The sequence below is a fragment of the Podarcis cretensis genome, assembly GCF_951804945.1.
Source record: "Podarcis cretensis genome assembly, chromosome: 14".
Taxonomy (NCBI): Eukaryota; Metazoa; Chordata; class Lepidosauria; order Squamata; family Lacertidae; genus Podarcis; species Podarcis cretensis.
The window spans coordinates 20,574,233-20,591,380 of NC_137183.1; the positions used below are offsets into that span (position 1 = coordinate 20,574,233).

General features: G+C 45.9%; 1 protein-coding gene across 3 annotated transcripts in view; it reads left to right on the forward strand.

Annotated features, from left to right (window-relative positions):
• NTRK3 (neurotrophic receptor tyrosine kinase 3) overlaps positions 1-17,148 on the forward strand; it is a 407,630-nt gene that overhangs the window by 174,204 nt on the left and 216,278 nt on the right. For all 3 annotated transcript variants that reach the window (XM_079954237.1, XM_079954238.1, XM_079954239.1), the window contains exons 6-8: positions 7,569-7,711; positions 7,966-8,107; positions 11,691-11,987. In XM_079954237.1, the coding sequence (XP_079810363.1) occupies positions 7,569-7,711; positions 7,966-8,107; positions 11,691-11,987 (582 nt within the window). The remainder of the gene's footprint in view (positions 1-7,568; positions 7,712-7,965; positions 8,108-11,690; positions 11,988-17,148) is intronic.

Genomic DNA, 17,148 nt, shown 5'->3' on the forward strand with positions numbered 1-17,148 from the left:
CCTTCTATTTTTGAGGTCCAATCTCTGGGTGCCGTTCTTGGTTTTTTGTGTGTGAAAACAGCACCAGGAACATCCATGCACAAAAGCGAGGCACCAGCAGACTTGGGGGAATCGCATCTTTTTGCAAAAGTACAGAAAGAAAGAAAAAATAATCTTTAGCAGGGGAATCCTTGGAGGCCTAAATCAATTCAGTGAGGACTGAGTGTATTCAGTCAGCTAGGAATGCTGGCTGGCAATTGGATGGAGGAGGAGGTGCATGGGAAATGGCAGTTGTGGTATGAAGTCGATGGAAACCTGATCAGTTGCATCCCACCCTGTAACAATTTGTTGCAGGTTCCACTGGGGGCAGCGATTGTTGTTATGCTTTGCTATGGTTCAACATGCATGGAGATTTGCAAAAGCATAAAAGACAGGTCCCGATCCAAATACAGTGGTACCTCGGGTTACATACGCTTCAGGTGACATACACTTCAGGTTACAGACTCCTCTAACCCAGAAATAGTACCGCGGGTTAAGAACTTTGCTTCAGGATGCGAACAGAAATTGTGCTCCGGTGGCGCGGCAGCAGCAGGAGGCCCCATTAGCTAAAGTGGTGCTTCAGGTTAAGAACAGTTTTAGGTTAAGAACAGACCTCCGGAATGAATTAAGTGCTTAACCCGAGGTACCACTGTAGATTATAATCCGTTAAAAAAAACCCTTTCTCTTTGCATGAAGCCGATTTATAGGGATGGACAGACAAGTTCATTTCTGATTTATATCACTTTCTTCCAGGCTCACCATAAATCTGCATTAAATTTGGGAAGAGCCACTAAAAAATGTGAATGTAAATTTAATTAAGATTTTCTCCCATTTCTAAATGTATTATCTCAGAATTTTTAAAGTGTATGGTTGATTCCTTGTTACTGAGCCAAGAAAGAGCATTTAAACACTTGAGAAGGGCAAAAGTGGACTGAAAGTTTAATTTCCAATCTGCGCATCTAGTCTAGGACAGGCTTCCCCAACCTGGTGCCCTCCAGATGTTTTCCCATTGATTCCTACCCATCACAAAGCTGTGGTGGAGTAGACAATGCAGGTGTGCTGATGGGAATTATAGTCCAAAACACCCAGAGGGCACCAGGTTGGGGAAAGCTAGGAAGTGTTGTAGAAAGGAGAGTGCTCTTCTGATTGGGTTCTGCTTGCAGAGTTCCCCGCAGGCATTTGTTTGGCACTGTGAGGACAGGATGAGACTTTGGTCTGATGCAGCAGGCTGTTCTTATGTTCCAGTCAGTTTCTATTGGAATGCACAAAGTCTGAATTCCTCTAGCACCGCAGATGTATACTGTCCACCTCAACACACACACACACACACACACACAAGCTGTTGCCTTCTCTTGTTTACATAACCCTTCGAGTTTTGAGAGGCTGTTTTTTGTTTCCCTCTTATCGCTGTGATCATCAGGTTTCCCCTTAAACTTATTACGTTTGTTTCCTGGTGGAGTCTCTTGAGCTGCAAACAGCTGTAGCTTCTCAACCCTGTTCAGTACTTCCCATAATTCTTTGTGGGTTTGCTGCTGCTTTGTTTGGAGGAGATATAAAGAGATGGAGTTATCAGCAATGATGCTCCTCTACCTACTCTCTTTGTGTGCCTCCTGGGTGGGAGTCCCTTGGGTAACAAAACACTGCAATCCATAGGTCAATGGAGGGGAAATATGTGGTCTTCCATCAGTCCCAGGCAGTGTGGCCAACAGCCAGGAGTAATGGGAGTTGTAGTCTAAGGTCATTTAGAGAGTCACAGGCATGGGGAATGATTCTGAAATGTTTCCCATGCACTTTTCTCTCCAGATTTTGAAATTCTGAACACCCTGGTCTTGATTCCAAATTAAGGATGTTTTGTGGTAGTTGCTGCCCTGATATCAGTAGTGCGACTCCTGCAACACGTTGGCGATTAATGTACACAGAACAATAATTATACATACTTTATCAACCTTCTGAGAAAAATACAAAACATTAAACAAAGCCACAAAGACTTGCGAACTACCCCACCTAAAATGAACTTAAAATGTCTGGTTTCAATAGATTTTTCAAATGCTTAACTCAGTCTTTTAGATAAGTTCATGAAGATACCAACAAAGGGTGAGTTCGGTGATATTCACAATACCGAGAGATGCTAGTAGAATTGTAGATAGATGTTAATAAAGTTGTAGACAATGAAGTTGTAGACGACAGGGTGCCGGCGTTTTGCCTGTATTTTTCTCAGAAGGTTGATAAAGGATGTATAATTATTGTTCTGTGTATATTAATCGCCAACGTGTTGCCTGAGTCGCACTACTTCTATCAACAGCACAGGTTGCATTCTTCTAGCCCTGATATCAGTGGCTACTAGTCATGCTGGCTGTGTTCTACCTCCACTGTCAGTGGCAATGTGCTTTGAATGACAGTTGCTGGAAACCTCAGGAAAGGGAGAGTGCCATTTCGCCCAGGTCCTACCTCCAGGCTTCCCACAGGCATCTGATTGGCCACTGTGTGAACAGGATGCTGGACTGGTTGGGATACTGGCTTGTTCCAGCAGGTCCTTCTCATATGTCCCAAAAGATTCAGGCAGAGCCGGACAATAAGCAAGCTTATTTTGCCACTGCTTGCAATTCCTTTGTTTTCTTCTTATCTTCCCTTTCCCTCTAGGCTATGGACGCAGCAGGCACACGAATTAATAATAAAACATTTTTTTTGGGGGGGGGCGGTCTTGCAAGAAGATGGGCTAGATGACCCTTCCAGCTGTACGAGTCTATTACCTGATTGCATGCCTGAACGCATTACAATTCTCAATGCAAAATAAACAAACACTTTATTTATTTATTAAATTTGTTCGTTGCTTTATCTTGCTCAGGGCAACCCAAAGTCACTTGCAATCAACCATAAAGACAGGCAACCCTCTTCTTCACCTGCGTATAGATACATTAAAGCCAAGAGGAAAAGGGAAATACATTAAAAACATCCCACTCACTTCTAAGAGGCCACAGATAGTTAAAAGCCAAAAGCCTAGCTTTAGAGTAAAGTTTTTGCCTGGTGCCTAAAGATATATAATGATGAGTTTCTCTGGGGAGAGTATTCCACAATCTTCATGCAATCCTACATGCAATAGTCTCAAGAATGTTTTAGTAACAGAAGAATGTAGGAAACTGCCTTTGTTGTTAGGATCTTCTCCCTTTTCTTCCTGTGCCCTCCCCATAATAGTCAGCATTCTGTGGCCATTGAGCAGGCTCTGTCCTCATGGGACAAATGCCATACAGACAAATCTAATTGGGTGTGCGGTGTCATCCTTCCTGTTGTACATTCCCTGCTTTACTGGGGACATCATGGAAGAAGATGAAGCCCCAATGTCCAGAAATAGTGCAAAAGTAGCAGACATGGGGTGGGAACAATTGCTGCCACTTGCTGCCAATAGTAGCAGAAAAGAGTTATTTTGGAGTTCTGGGTGGGGAATGAGTTGCTTGCTTGCCCATAACCTACCTTTCACCTTAGAAATGTTGGTGCATGGAAGCAATACACTACCTGTAAGCAGTCCCTGGCTTGTTGAACCTGATTTTCCTGATTTCCTGGGTCTGCATCAAAACTGGAGTTCCCAGGAAGCCCCTGGATAATGGGCTGGCTTGGTGAAGCTGTGTCAAGTTTGTTTTGTGTAGAAACGTAGGAAGCTGCCTTGTATTGAGTGAGAGCATTGGTCCATCTATCTCAGTTTTGTCTGCACTGACTGGCAGTTGGCTCTCCAGGCCTGCAGGCTGGGTTCTCTCACAGAGATGCCAGGGATCAAACCTGGGGCCTTCTGTATGCAAATCAGATGCTCTGCCACTGCGCTATGGCCCTTCCCCAGTGTGTTATGGCCCGGCGCCACGGAATATGTATAGCAGAACTTGATAAATAGCTCTATCTTCTGCCTGGCTTGCTTCAGAAGGCCTTTAGGGCTTTTCAGTTCAACTCGTTTGCACCGAGGTCAAATGTACTGTATCTAAACCTGACAAGAGCATTTTGCACGCTCCTCTTTAAAATCAGCGATATAAGAAATTTTGCAACTTTCCTTCACAGCTTCTACTACTGCCTCTCTGCCAGTGAGTCAATGGCAGAAGCGGGATTGAAGGTTAGATGCTTGCTTATTTGTAGCTGCCTCTGTTGTGTCTCTGAAAGAGCCACTGCTCTGGTCGGGGCACCTCCCAGCATAGAAGCACACCCAAAACAATGACTCATAGAAAACTCTAGGGAATGTGGGTTCTTCTGAGGACAGCCAAGTCCTTGGGGGAAGAGTGAGAACTTAGGGATGGAGCTACCTGTCCAGGGGGAAAAAAACAACACACACACACACTTGCCTGAATAAGAGTACAGTGGTACCTCAGGTTACAGATGCTTCAGGTTACAGACTCTGCTAATCCAGAAATAGTACCTCTGCTTAAGAACTTTGCTTCAGGATGAGAACAGAAATCGTGCTCTGGCGGTGCGGCGGCAGCTGGAGGCCCCATTAGCTAAAGTGGTACTTCAGGTTAAGAACAGTTTCAGGTTAAGAACGGACCTCCAGAACGAATTAAGTTCTTAACCCAAGGTACCACTGTATTCCGTGTTGCTTCCTTGTATCTGCCACAAGTTAAAAGGATAGTCACCTGTCCAGGGACTAGGAATGGGGGAGAATTTCAATTCAGGTCACATGTAGAGATGAACTTGCCTAATTCACAAACAATGCACAAACTGAAATGCAGCCATTTTTGGAAATTCCAGATTTTGCACTGCAGCTCTCCACCAAGGAATAGTGCACACATGCATATACTAAAGCATAAACATGTATCTGGGGAAACAACATACAGAAATGTTTTCTGTTAGGGAAAATTGCTTTGCATAATTATGAATATTGTATGCAAAATTGCATACAGAATATGCTTACGTAGAAGGAATTTGTACTAAAATGCTGATAATTTTTTGTGAGGACTTAAAAAAAAAATAGATCTGCAAACTGATCTGAATATGTGGAGAATTGAAATTGAGACTGGAGAAGAGAGAAACTGAAATTGACCGATTTCTGCTATCCCTGACAGGGACCACTCAAATCCTGTAGCTGGACTTGTGTACATAATTGGGTAGGTAGAGAGCACACTGTATTTCTCTTCCTACCTTTACTCCCTCCCCCAGTTATAGAACTCCTAGGAATTGCACGTGTTAAAACATCTCCCAACTTTGCTAAAGACAACCATACACTTTTCTGCCCCCCTCCCCTTTTTATTAAATGTTGGAAGTGGGCTGGGATAGCTGCATGAAGGTGAGCCAAAAGGGATTTGGGAGACAACTGAAAATTCCTCAGCAAATTGGAGGAGTAATCTTTGAGGATTAAGAAATCCTTCGTGAGCAAAGTAGCAGGCTGGGAAGACCTCTCTGACTACGATCTGGAGTAGATTTATGTACATTAATTTCCTGAGATTATGGGGTGAACAGTTTCCCTGACCTCCCTGCCCCCACACCACTCTCCATCACAACTGGAGAGAGATCTCCCTGCTGATATCTTTCCCTTCCAAAATGGAACTCTTTCGTCTCACGACAGTGGTTCAACGTGAAAGCGGTTTTCAGAGAATTTTACAACCGAGCCTTGCATTTGTGATCCAAGAAGCTGGTGGAGCTTGCCAAGTTAATTAGCCCTGGTATTTCCGATGTCCGGGCTGTGAGTGTAGTTGCTTAATAGAGCCAAAATGGTACCATCCAAGTACAAGAAGGATATATATGTAGGCTTGGGGAGAAAACCAGGGTTCTAGAAATGCAAAACCAGCCACTTCCAAGAAGGATGAGCATGTTCAGCGGCTGTGGAATGCTGAATGCCCATTTAAGGTGAGGATAGTGTGGAGGTGAGGGAGTGACATGGGACAGATAAGCAAAAATGGGCAATTTCCCTTTCAGTGGGAATTATCCAATGTTTCTATTGCTAGATATGCCCATCTCTGCTCCAAATTCAGCATCAGACTATAAGAAGAGACTTGCTGGATGAAGTCAAAAGGTCCATCTATTCCAGCATCTTCTCACGGTGGCCGATGCCTATAGGAAACCTGCAAGCTGGACATAAACACAGCAGCACTCGGCTCACCTGAAATTCCCAGCAACTGGCATTCAGGACATAATGCAGACATAGCCAAACTCACCCTCCAGATGTTTTGGGACTACAATTCCCATCATTCCGGACCACTGGACCTGCTAGCTAGGGGTCATGGGAGTTGTAGTCGCAAAAACATGTGGAGGGCCGAGTTTACCTATGCCTGACATAATGCCTCCAACAGCAGAGGCAGTACATAGCCATTGATAGCCTTGTCCTCCATGAATTTCTCTAATCCCCTTTTAAAGCAATCTATAAAGACCTAAGGCATTCCAATCCATGGGTTGTTCAACTTCCTCTATGGTGGCCTTGGATAGGAACACATCACCCATCCCTTCTCCATCCTGCTTGAGGATGCATTGAGGGATGTCTTTGCTGGCTGCTCCCCCATCAGCTGATGCTGCTTGGTCCTCCTGGTTAGTAATAGGCAGGTGGTGCCTTGGGCTGCTTTCTGCCATGAAGTTCCAGCTGCTCTTCTATTCACATGCCTGTTTTAGGGTACCCCTCACATTCTTTGTTTTGAGGAGCAATGTGGAAATCTTCCATTCTTAGATCTCTCTTATTGAGGTGTCTTGGAGCACATGCATTGACATTCCAGGTTTCATGTGCCTTATGGAGCTAACCTAACAACCTGGATTTCTTCTATGGATGAATCCATCAATCCTGGGTATATTATGTAAGGTGTGCCAGGCAGAGTCTGTCTTCCTTCTCACTCATTGCTCCTCTCTGAAGCATTTGATGCAATTCTTGTCCCATCAGCCCTCTCCTGTCATATACAGGTGCCTGTTCTCCTATGCCCATAGGTTTGCCACGTGTCCTCTTTTTCCAGGACGTCCTCATTTTACAGGGGTAAAATTTGAGACAAATTGCATTCATTTGCTTTGAATGGCCATCATAGCTTCCTCTTTTTTGCTCTTCAAAATATGGCAACCCTGTGACTTGACTCTAAGGACCAGCAAGGGAGTCTCCTGCTGCTCCTGCAAGATCTCTCTCAATAGCATGCAGTCCTATAAAAAAGGAGGATGCACCAGGCTATTCTTTGTGTGTTTTGAGAATTGCTAGCTGCAATTGAATGCTAAGCATTTATTAGATGGCAAACTACTCAGGAGTTTGGGTACCTACAGGGCAGAGCCAATGAGATGTATTCTCCCCCCCCCCCCAGACATGTGCTTCTAGCAATGTCAACATCTGAAGCCATTCTGAACCAGGTTTGAATAAGGGTCATAGCTCAGTGCTTAGAGCATCCTCTTTGCATGCAGAAGGCCCCAGGTTCAATCTGCAGCATCTTCAGGTAGGGCTGAAATCCTGGGAAGCTGCTTCCATTCATTGTAGACAATGGCTTGACTCAGTGTAAGGCAGCTTCTTACCTTCCTAGATTAGGAACCGGAGGTTTGAACCCTGGTGCTTGCAGTGGCATGTCTTAGTTGAACACCATCTTGACACAGATGCTTTTGTGTTGGTTTGGCTTCTTTAGATCTGCCTGAAATCAGTGTCAGCCATGTGAATCTGACTGTGTGTGAGGGGGAAAATGCTGTCATCACCTGCAATGGTTCTGGCTCACCCCTTCCTGATGTCGACTGGATGGTGGTAAATCTACGCTCAATCAACACTCATCAGGTAGGATGCTAAATCCAGGTGTTTTTCTGCTTTAATCTCCCAGTGAACTTCTCTGTATATATGGAGGATCCTCAGTTTAATATTAGTTGGCTTTCAATGCCCATCAAATTTGTTAAAGATGTGCACGATGCATGGTAATCTATATGGTAGGTTTCTCTTGATCCAGGGGCACAAATTGGCCAAGGGTTCAACAGTTCTTTTGTGTGTATGTGTGCTTTTAAACATTCCTCCCCCTCTCTTTTGGTTATTTTTAGACAAACGCCAACTGGACCAATGTCCATTCCATCAATCTAACCCTGGTGAATGTCACGAGTGAGGACAACGGGTTTCTGTTGACGTGTATTGCCGAGAACGTGGTGGGGATGTCTAATGCAAGTGTGCTCCTCACTGTATATTGTAAGTTAATGGGGAAAGGGAAAGGTGAGGGTTCATGGGAGACAGAGAGGGAGGGCAATGACATGGAAAGTATTCATTTGAACACACAGCACACAAAAACTTAGATCTTGATGCATGGCAATTCTACACTAGAAACACATTCCATATCTATCATAGAATTCCCAAAGTAGAACTGGGAATTGTTCTGCAAGGGTGCTGAGATTTCTCCAGGGTTCCTCAGAGTGAAAGAGAGGATACTACTAATAGACATACCCACTCTCTCAACCAACATGCAGCTTAGGCCCAGCCAGAGGAGGTTGGTCCAGTAGGGCAAACGAGGCACTGCCCCACTGACCGCCATTTGTCCTCAACTATTCCTTACCTGGGGAGGCGGGTGGCACTGTGGGTTAAACCACAGAGCCTAGGACTTGCCGATCAGAAGGTCGGCGGTTCGAATCCCTGTGACAGGGTGAGCTCCTGTTGCTCGGTCCCTGCTCCTGCCAACCTAGCAGTTCGAGAGCACGTCAAAGTGCAAATAGATAAATAGGTACCGCTCCGGCGAGAAGGTAAACAGCATTTCCATGAGCTGCTCTGGTTCACCAGAAGTGGCTTAGTCATGCTGGCCACATGACCCGGAAGCTGTACACAGGCTCCCTTGGCCAATAAAGCAAGATGAGTGCCGCAACCCCAGAGTCGGTCATGACTGGACCTAATAGTCAGGGGTCCCTTTACCTTTATTCCTTACCTACTTATGTATGCATTAAGAGTGATCCAGTTGCTGCCAATGTAGAGATTAAGTGCATCCACAACAGGGAGAGGCTGACTAGAAGGAGGCAAGGGCAGAGCAGTAAATCATACAGAGATGCATCAGGCACACTCCTCTGAAGTTGGGGATTTTGGCCACATGGGAGACTTCAGTATTTGTGTTATTTTCTCTTGGAACATGCTGAACTGTTCTGCCGTGGTTTACAGATTTGGAAATTGCTGCCCAGGAGACTGTTGAGTGTTGCAGTAGCTTCCTACATCTGTAAACGTTTTCCCATGGGTCAAATCCTTGAGAATCTTTCATAATATGTGCACACTTCCTTAACACTCTTCTCCCCACCCCCAGAGGCTTGCGAATGGCAGAGAATTACCTTCCACGCTCCAGCCTGCCCATGTATGCCTGTGCGCTTCAATTTTATGTGCAGAGCAGCAGCTGAGTGGAATTCCATAAGTGCATAGCGAGATAGTCAGAAATGAAATATTGAAGAGGGGACAGAAGATTCTCCACCTTTGTAATGCTCACAGTCCTGCCCAATGGCTAAAAGGTGCATCATGTTCCCCGCTGGGACGCACAGCCAAACTCCATTAGGATATATGGATGCTCGCCATGATGTACGTCAGCTTACAGCTGTATCGTACTCGCAACATAAGTATTATGACCTGAAATAATAGAGTATGGAGGATGTAGCAGGGGGCCTGTTCTCTACACTGAAAGCCAGTTTGGTGTAGTGGTCAGAGTGCTGGACGAACACCTGGGAGACCAGGGTTCAAATCTCCACTCAGCCATGAATCTCACTGGGTGACCTTGGGCCAGTCACAACTTCTGGGCTTAACCTACCACACAGAGTGGTTGTGGGAATTAAATGAGAAGGGAGAGAACCATGCACGCTACTTTGAGCACCTTGGAGAAAAAGGTAGGATGTAAATGTGATCTGTCAGTCGGTGGCGTAAGAAGGGGGGTGCGGTCCGCCCCAGGTGTCACCACTGGGGGGTGACCACAGGGCCTGGCCTGCAGCACGTCTGAGCCACACATCTCTCCTGAGGAGAGACACGGTGGCTCGGGCACCTGCAGCCTCCATGCTGCCCAAAATGGCAATGTGGGGCTTGCAGACTCCATGGAGGTTCCACGCGACATGCTCTGCCCCGGCTTGCCCTACCCTGTGGGTGGCTTGCCCTGCCTCCAGGTGCAGGGCATTAGCACTGCCCTGGGTGCCTGAGCTGCTAGCTACACTGTCAGTCAAACATTTCTCACCACTCTGCACAGGGGCTATCCGTAGAATGCTTTTAGAAGCAGCCATTTTCCCACTCAGAATCTCACTTGTCCTTATCTAACCTTTCCCCCCCTTGTATTCCATCTCCAAATGTGTGCAGTGACAAGTGTTGGGTACTCCAATGAACAAAGAAATTGGAGATATTTGTGAACCTGAATGTTGCTCCAATACCTTGTTGTGTATTGGTTGTATAGGATACCCATAGCCTGCATTAAAATTCTACTTCCGTGGTGAGGCATGGATGTCACTAGATTAGAACTGCTATAACCCATGACTGTTAGCCAGGCTGCCAGAGACTGGTGGGAGTTGGAGTCCAACAACCCCTGGGAGGCCACAGGTGCCCTGCTGCTGCTTTCCTGCATCCACAAGAATGCCTTTAAGTTGGAATAGGAAGTGGGGAACCCTGTCAACAAATCCTGCCCTACCAACCCTGCCTACCAGCTACACCAACCAATCCTGCCAACCTCCCCTGCCCAGCCAAGCTGGACTGTAGATTCTGCAGGATAGGCAACCTGCAATCTTCTGGGTGCTGTCATGCTGTAACACCTATCAGTCCTAGTTAGCATGACCAAGGGTCAATGGAGGTTCTGGTCCAGGGATGGGGAACCTTTCTCAGGTCAATGGGCACATTCTCTTCTGAGCTACCTTCCAGAGGCCAAAAGGGAATGAAGCAACAAATGCAAATTTTATCTTTGGTACAGAAGGCTATTTTTCTGCAAACAGTCAAAAATCCTCTTCATCCAGAGGAAGCATTATCAGACTCATTCTAGACAGACAAAGACAGGATAAGAAGCAGGGCTAGTGAGAGGGGTGGCCTGGGAAGAGTTCTGAAGGCCAGGCAGAGGTTCCCCACCCATTCTGGTCTAACAACATCTGGAAGAGTAAGAGTAAGAGTTTGAATTTGATATCCTGCTTTATCACTACCCGAAAGAGTCTCAAAGCGGCTAACATTCTTCTTTCCCTTCCTCCCCCACAACAAACACTCTGTGAGGTGAGTGGGGCTGAGAGACTTCAGAGAAGTGTGACTAGCACAAGGTCACCCAGCAGCTGCATGTGGAGGAGCAGGGAAGCGAACCTGGTTCACCAGATTATGAGTCCACCACTCTTGACCACTACACCACACTGGCTCACTGCTTCCCCACTCCTGTCCTAAATAAGAGGCATCTTAGAATTGTAGAGATGGAAGGGGCCACGAGGGTCGTCAAGTCCAACTTCTTGCAATGCAGGATTATTTTGCCCAACATGGGGCTCGAACCCCTGACCCTGAGATTATGAATCTCCTGCTCTACCAACTGAGCCATCCCAGAGCTTTCCTTGCAGGTTGTGAAAGTAGTGACTGCATTTTGCAGGTGGGGGCAGAGTTCAAGGACGAATGTCCCTCACCACACCAAAGAAAAAAGAGGAGAGAGAGTTTCCTCTTTATATTTTACCTTGCACCCTCAAAAACTTTTTGCAAGTTAGGTCCACCTTCCCTCCTTTCAGGTTTCCCAGAAAGCTGAGGCTGTTGAGACTGTGCTGTCCTTTGTAGGCTGCTGTTTTCATGTTGCCTTTTGTCTTCCCTTGCTCAGATCCTCCCCGGGTGATCAGCTTATTGGAGCCCATCCGCCACATGGAGCACTGCATTGAGTTTTCGGTGCACGGGAACCCTCCGCCCCAAATCCATTGGCTCTACAATGGCCAGATTCTCAGGGAGACAGAGTTCATCCGCATGGAGTTCTTCCAGGAGGGGGAAGTGTCCGATGGCTGCTTGCTCTTCAACCACCCAACGCACTACAACAATGGCAACTACACCATCGTCGCCTCCAACTACCTGGGAACGGCCAACCAGACAGTCAGAGGGCACTTCCTGGAGAAACCCTTTCCAAGTGAGAGACTGACAGCTTGCAATCTTGCAGCTCCTCTCCCCCACCCCTCTTCTTTTCTGTCCCTGAGGAGAAACTCACAGACTAGAAGAACCTCAGAGGGCTCCAAAATTACCAACTCTGATGAGATCTGTGGCTGAACTGAGGCTGTGAAAAGCCTCCCCCCTCCCTTAACCTAGGCCCGAGATTTGGGGCCCCAGCTCAGCTGACTGGGAAACACCTGAGCTGGCCTGAATCCAGTCCAGAGTTGTTCAAGAATCAATTCCTTTTCACTGGGAACTCTGGGCCTTGTAGCTGTGAGAGGCAGAATATGGCTCTCCATACAATTCTCACCATCCTTAACAAACTGTAACTCCCAGGATTCTTTGGGGGAAGCCTGGGTTGTGTAACACATACCCTCCAACATTTCTCCAGTGAAACTAGGGACAAACTATTCCATTATCATCATCATCATCATCATCATCATCATCATCATCACCCCACCCATCTTACTGGGTTGCCCTAGCCACTCTGGGCAGTTTCCAACATATATAAAAACATAGTAAAACATTAAACATTTAAAAGCTTCCCTATAAAGGTCTGCCTTCAGATGTCTTCCGAAGGTTGTATAGTTACTTCTTGGCTTGTGGGGGATCACATATCTCCAAACCCTCCAACATTTTTCTGTTGAAAACAGGGATGTCCTAAGGAAAAGTGGGACATTCCAGGATCAAATCAGAAACCAGGATGGCTTCTGTAAATACCGGACTGTCCCCGAAAAATAGAGACACTTGGGAGGGTCTGTTAATGTGGTGTCATAGTGCTTTAAATGTGTGAGGTGAATGTGGCCTATATTTTTCCCCTCTTGCTCTTTCCCCCTCTCCACAAGAGGACACAACAAGCAATTTTACATTCCTGCAATCTAGGAGAAAGAGCAACAGGGCCCTTGCAGTGCCTTCCAATTTTGGCTTAAGCAGGCCCCTGTAGAATTAGATTTCACAGGCATAGGCATGCTTGCTGCCATCTGGAATGCTGCTGTGAGAAAGAGGAGCGCCCTTTGCTGTCTCCCACAGCCCTGTCTCCCACAGCAAAATAGGACATTTTGCTATATTTAGAGAGTGCGATACCAATGGTATTCTAATTTATTATTTATACTTCGCTATACATGAAGCCCTCACTGCAGATGAGATATAGCCCATTAAAAGTGGAATCCTTCCCTTGGAGAACAAGCTATCTGTTGAGGTCCCAGCCGTCTTAGACTGGAGCAGAGAAATTATATTTGGGGCTTGGAGGCTGATAAGCTTTCTGGCAAAGGACTAGTTCACACAAGCAGCAAATGAGGTTCTAAGACCATTTATGGGCTCACGCCACTGGCTGGGGGTAGGAAAGTTGAGACTATCGAAAACAACTCCTGGTTTGTGCAAAATTATCTCACCAGGGGACAAGCTATGCAAGAACTCACCCCACCCCTAGCACAACATGTTAGTTCTATGTGTGCAGAGAGGCTTATTTAAATATGTATATAATGGGGAAAATTTATCATTTATTTATTGAATTTCTACCCCGCTCTTCCTTCTGAAAAAGGAACCCAGGGTGGCAGTGATGCAATCCAGTTTTCAGTTATGCAATTATCTATTTCAGGGGTAGGGAGCCTGAAGCAGACCCTACAAGTGTTCCTATTTGCCATGGACTGCTGTCCCAGTTTCTGATTTGATCCCAGAATGTCCCACTTTTCCTTAGGATGTCCCTATTTTCATTGGAGAAATGTTGTAGGGTATGGAATTATGTGACCCCCTGAGCCAAGGAGATAAGTACCGTATTTACGCGAATCTAATGCACTATCAAATCTAATGCGGACATCAGTTTTCAAAACCTTGAAACCGAAAAAGTATTTGCTGGCGAATGTAAATGTGCCATCAAATCTAATGCACACCCTAATTTTCGTGATGTAATTTGGCCAGAAAAGGTGTGCATTATATTTGAGTAAGTACAGCAACTATACAACCTTTAGAAGACATCTGAAGGCAGCCCTGTATAGGGAAGGTTTAAAATGTTTAATGTTTTATTCAGTGCTTTTTTTTTTTTTTTAAATGTTTAGGGGTACTTTCATTTTGACTCAAGAAAATCACCATTTTATAGTTCAAATCGGGGAAAATAAATACAGTAAATGGACAAAAGTACAAAGATCCACAAAATGTTTAGGGGTATGCATCCCCCTGCATCCCCCCAGAAAAAAGCAGTAGTTTTATTTTTTTTATTTGTGTGTGTGTGTTTTATTATATACAGTGGTACCTCAGGTTAAGTACTTAATTCGTTCCGGAGATCCGTTCTTAACCTGAAACTGTTCTTAACCTGAAGCACCACTTTAGCTAATGGGCCTCCTGCTGCCGCCATGCCGCCAGAGCCCGATTTCTGTTCTTATCCTGAAGCAAAGTTCTTAACCTGAAGCACTATTTCTGGGTTAACGGAGTGTGTAACCTGAAGCGTATGTAACCCGAGGTACCACTGTATGTTGGAAGCCACCCAGAGTGATTGGGGCAACCCAGTCAGATGAGTGGGGTTTAAATAATAATAATAATAATAATAATAATAATAATAATAATAATAATAGTTGTTGTAGTTGTTGTTGTTGTTGCATAGAATAACCCTAATTTCATCAGAGAAATGTTGGCAGATATGCTGAAGACTTCCAAATGTTGCTGGACTCCAACTCCCATCAGCCCCATCAGTGGTTGAGGATTATGGGAGATGTTAGTCCAACAACATCCAGAGAGCCACAGGTTTCCCACCTGCCTTATCTGTAGTCTAATGTGGCTCAGTCCAGGAACACTTTCCCCAGCTCACTTGCTTCTCTTACCCCCACCCTCCCATATGAAATAGGCCCAAATTAATTCACTCTGGGCTGTGTAGCACATATTGAAGTTCTAAATTCTACCCACAACTTCTCTGATTAAAGGGCTCTCATGTAGCAAGTCACGGGAAAGCCCTACTGCCAGTCACAGTATAGCATACTGGAAGAGAGGAAGGAACCATATGTACTGGGCCAAACCATTGGTCCATCCAGCTCAGTATTGTATGCACTGAACCTTTTTGCCCCAGCTGGCCAGATCCTTAGCTGGCTCCACCACCTTGGACCAGTGTTGACAAGAGGGTGAGACAACCTACATGCGAATAAACAAATGCCATGGATCAGCAGGTGGGTTGTTCCACCTGCCTGTCCAAGTCCGTTGTCCAGAGCTTCACAAACACATGACAGCCAGCTACTTGCTTGGAAACCACAGCCCAAGAGGTTTTGCTGCTCCAGTAACACCAAGCAGTTTCCATTGAAACCTCTGGAAAAAACAGAGGAAAAAAAAATCTCTGTTTAGCAGTGGCTTCAAAGCAAACTATTACTGCTATTTGAATAAGGTGCCCAACCCACTGCCTATCAAGTGATGGGCAGGAAGAGCATGTCTTGCTCCCATGAAGGAACAGTGAGGAGCTTACTTTAAGATCTCAATTGTTCCTTTGTAGCCACATCAGAACCTGCCCCACACTTGATCTCACATATGAAATCAGGGTATGGAACAGGTGGGTGCGGTTTAGGTGAGGCTTGATGGGCCAAATTTGGCTGATGTGTCAGTGATTCCCTACTCCTGGCCTACACTAATCAGCTGCAGTTCTCCATAATTTCAGAGAGTAGGTCAGGCATAGGCAAACTTGGCCCTCCAGATGTTTTGGGACTACAACTCCCATCATCCCTGACCACTGGTCCTGTTAGCTAGGGTTGATGAGAGTTGTAGTCCCAAAGCATCTGGAGGGCTGAGTTTGCCTATGCCTGGAGTAGGTCTTTCCCAAGTAAACCCAATAATGTCAGGGGTTGACCCTGACACCAAGGCAGATGTTCTACTACTAGTCTCGCTTAGCAGAGCAAACGGTCAGACCTGGTGTAATGCAGTGTTCAGGGTTCCAGGTAGGTCTTCTGCAATTAGGAAACAGTCACTGTTTTGTAGCAAGTGGATCCACATTTTAAAAAGTCTTCACGATCCCTCCCTCCTCAGGATTCATCCCACTTTGAAATGGAATTGCTGTTAACCTACGGCGTGTTCTGAGCACAATACGATTAGGGTTCCTCAAATCAAACCCTGTTTGCGTGTTGAGTCCCACAGTGCCACCCCCCAAAATAATTCACACTTCACACATCAATTTTTGTTTAAGGTTTTTGGCATAATTTTGGCCACAACTTTATTCAAATACAAAAAATGTGAGTGGTTGCTTAGGCATTGGTTATGACTATCTGTCCATGCCCTCAGGGACAGAGCTGGCCTTCCGGACACCAACGGAAGCCAGAGTGGGAAACAAGTATTGGGTGAGAAATGAGGCTGGGAATCAGACCCACACTTCTCACCCTCATGTTCCTGTGGGGCTTGCACGGCCCAAGTCCGGCTCCACGGACAAGGACGAAAAGAATGGCAAGCCCCTGGATTCCTTTAACGGAATTCCCTTTCCGCATCATTTGGAGGGATAGGCACTTACCCCTCCAAGCACCAATTAACCAATGCCTAACCGCCAACCTTACAAGTTGTGACGATTTGCTACGCAGTAGGCAAAAACCAAATGGCACCAGCCAATCAGCCAAGTGGCAAAATTCCTACCAGGCCCCCGCTCCAAGGCGAACGACCCCATGACAGGCATAGCAAGGTCAAGCGATCAAGAAAAAACCACCCTATTAAAGGGAGGGAGGGCGGGTGATCCGGTGCAAAATGGCCAAGAGGACGTCCCCATGTCTGGCCCCTATATTTAAAGCCTCTGACCCCTCCTCCGAATTGGCAACAATCAAAATTCCCCAGCAACCCAATTAACCCCTTAAAGGCTAGGGTTGCTGACCAAATTTGCCTAGTCACAGCAGGGTGGCCTGTTCCCCCAACCGCAACACGTGCTCTCTGTTAGGGAGAACACGCTGTGTGCCACTCATTGGTAGATGAAAAGAGATGCTTAATTTAGCTAGCATGTAGCGTCATACATTTTCTCAGGGGATTAGGCAGTATTTCACACACAGGTAAGCCTCTTGCAGATCAGAGCTTAAGGTGTCATCCTATTGTGCAATGAGGATAAGCTAATGCTAAATGGTGGCTTCAGATCCTTCTTCTATACTGGCAATTCGGCTGTATTTAATAAAACTTATTGAGCAGCCTTGTGGATGACA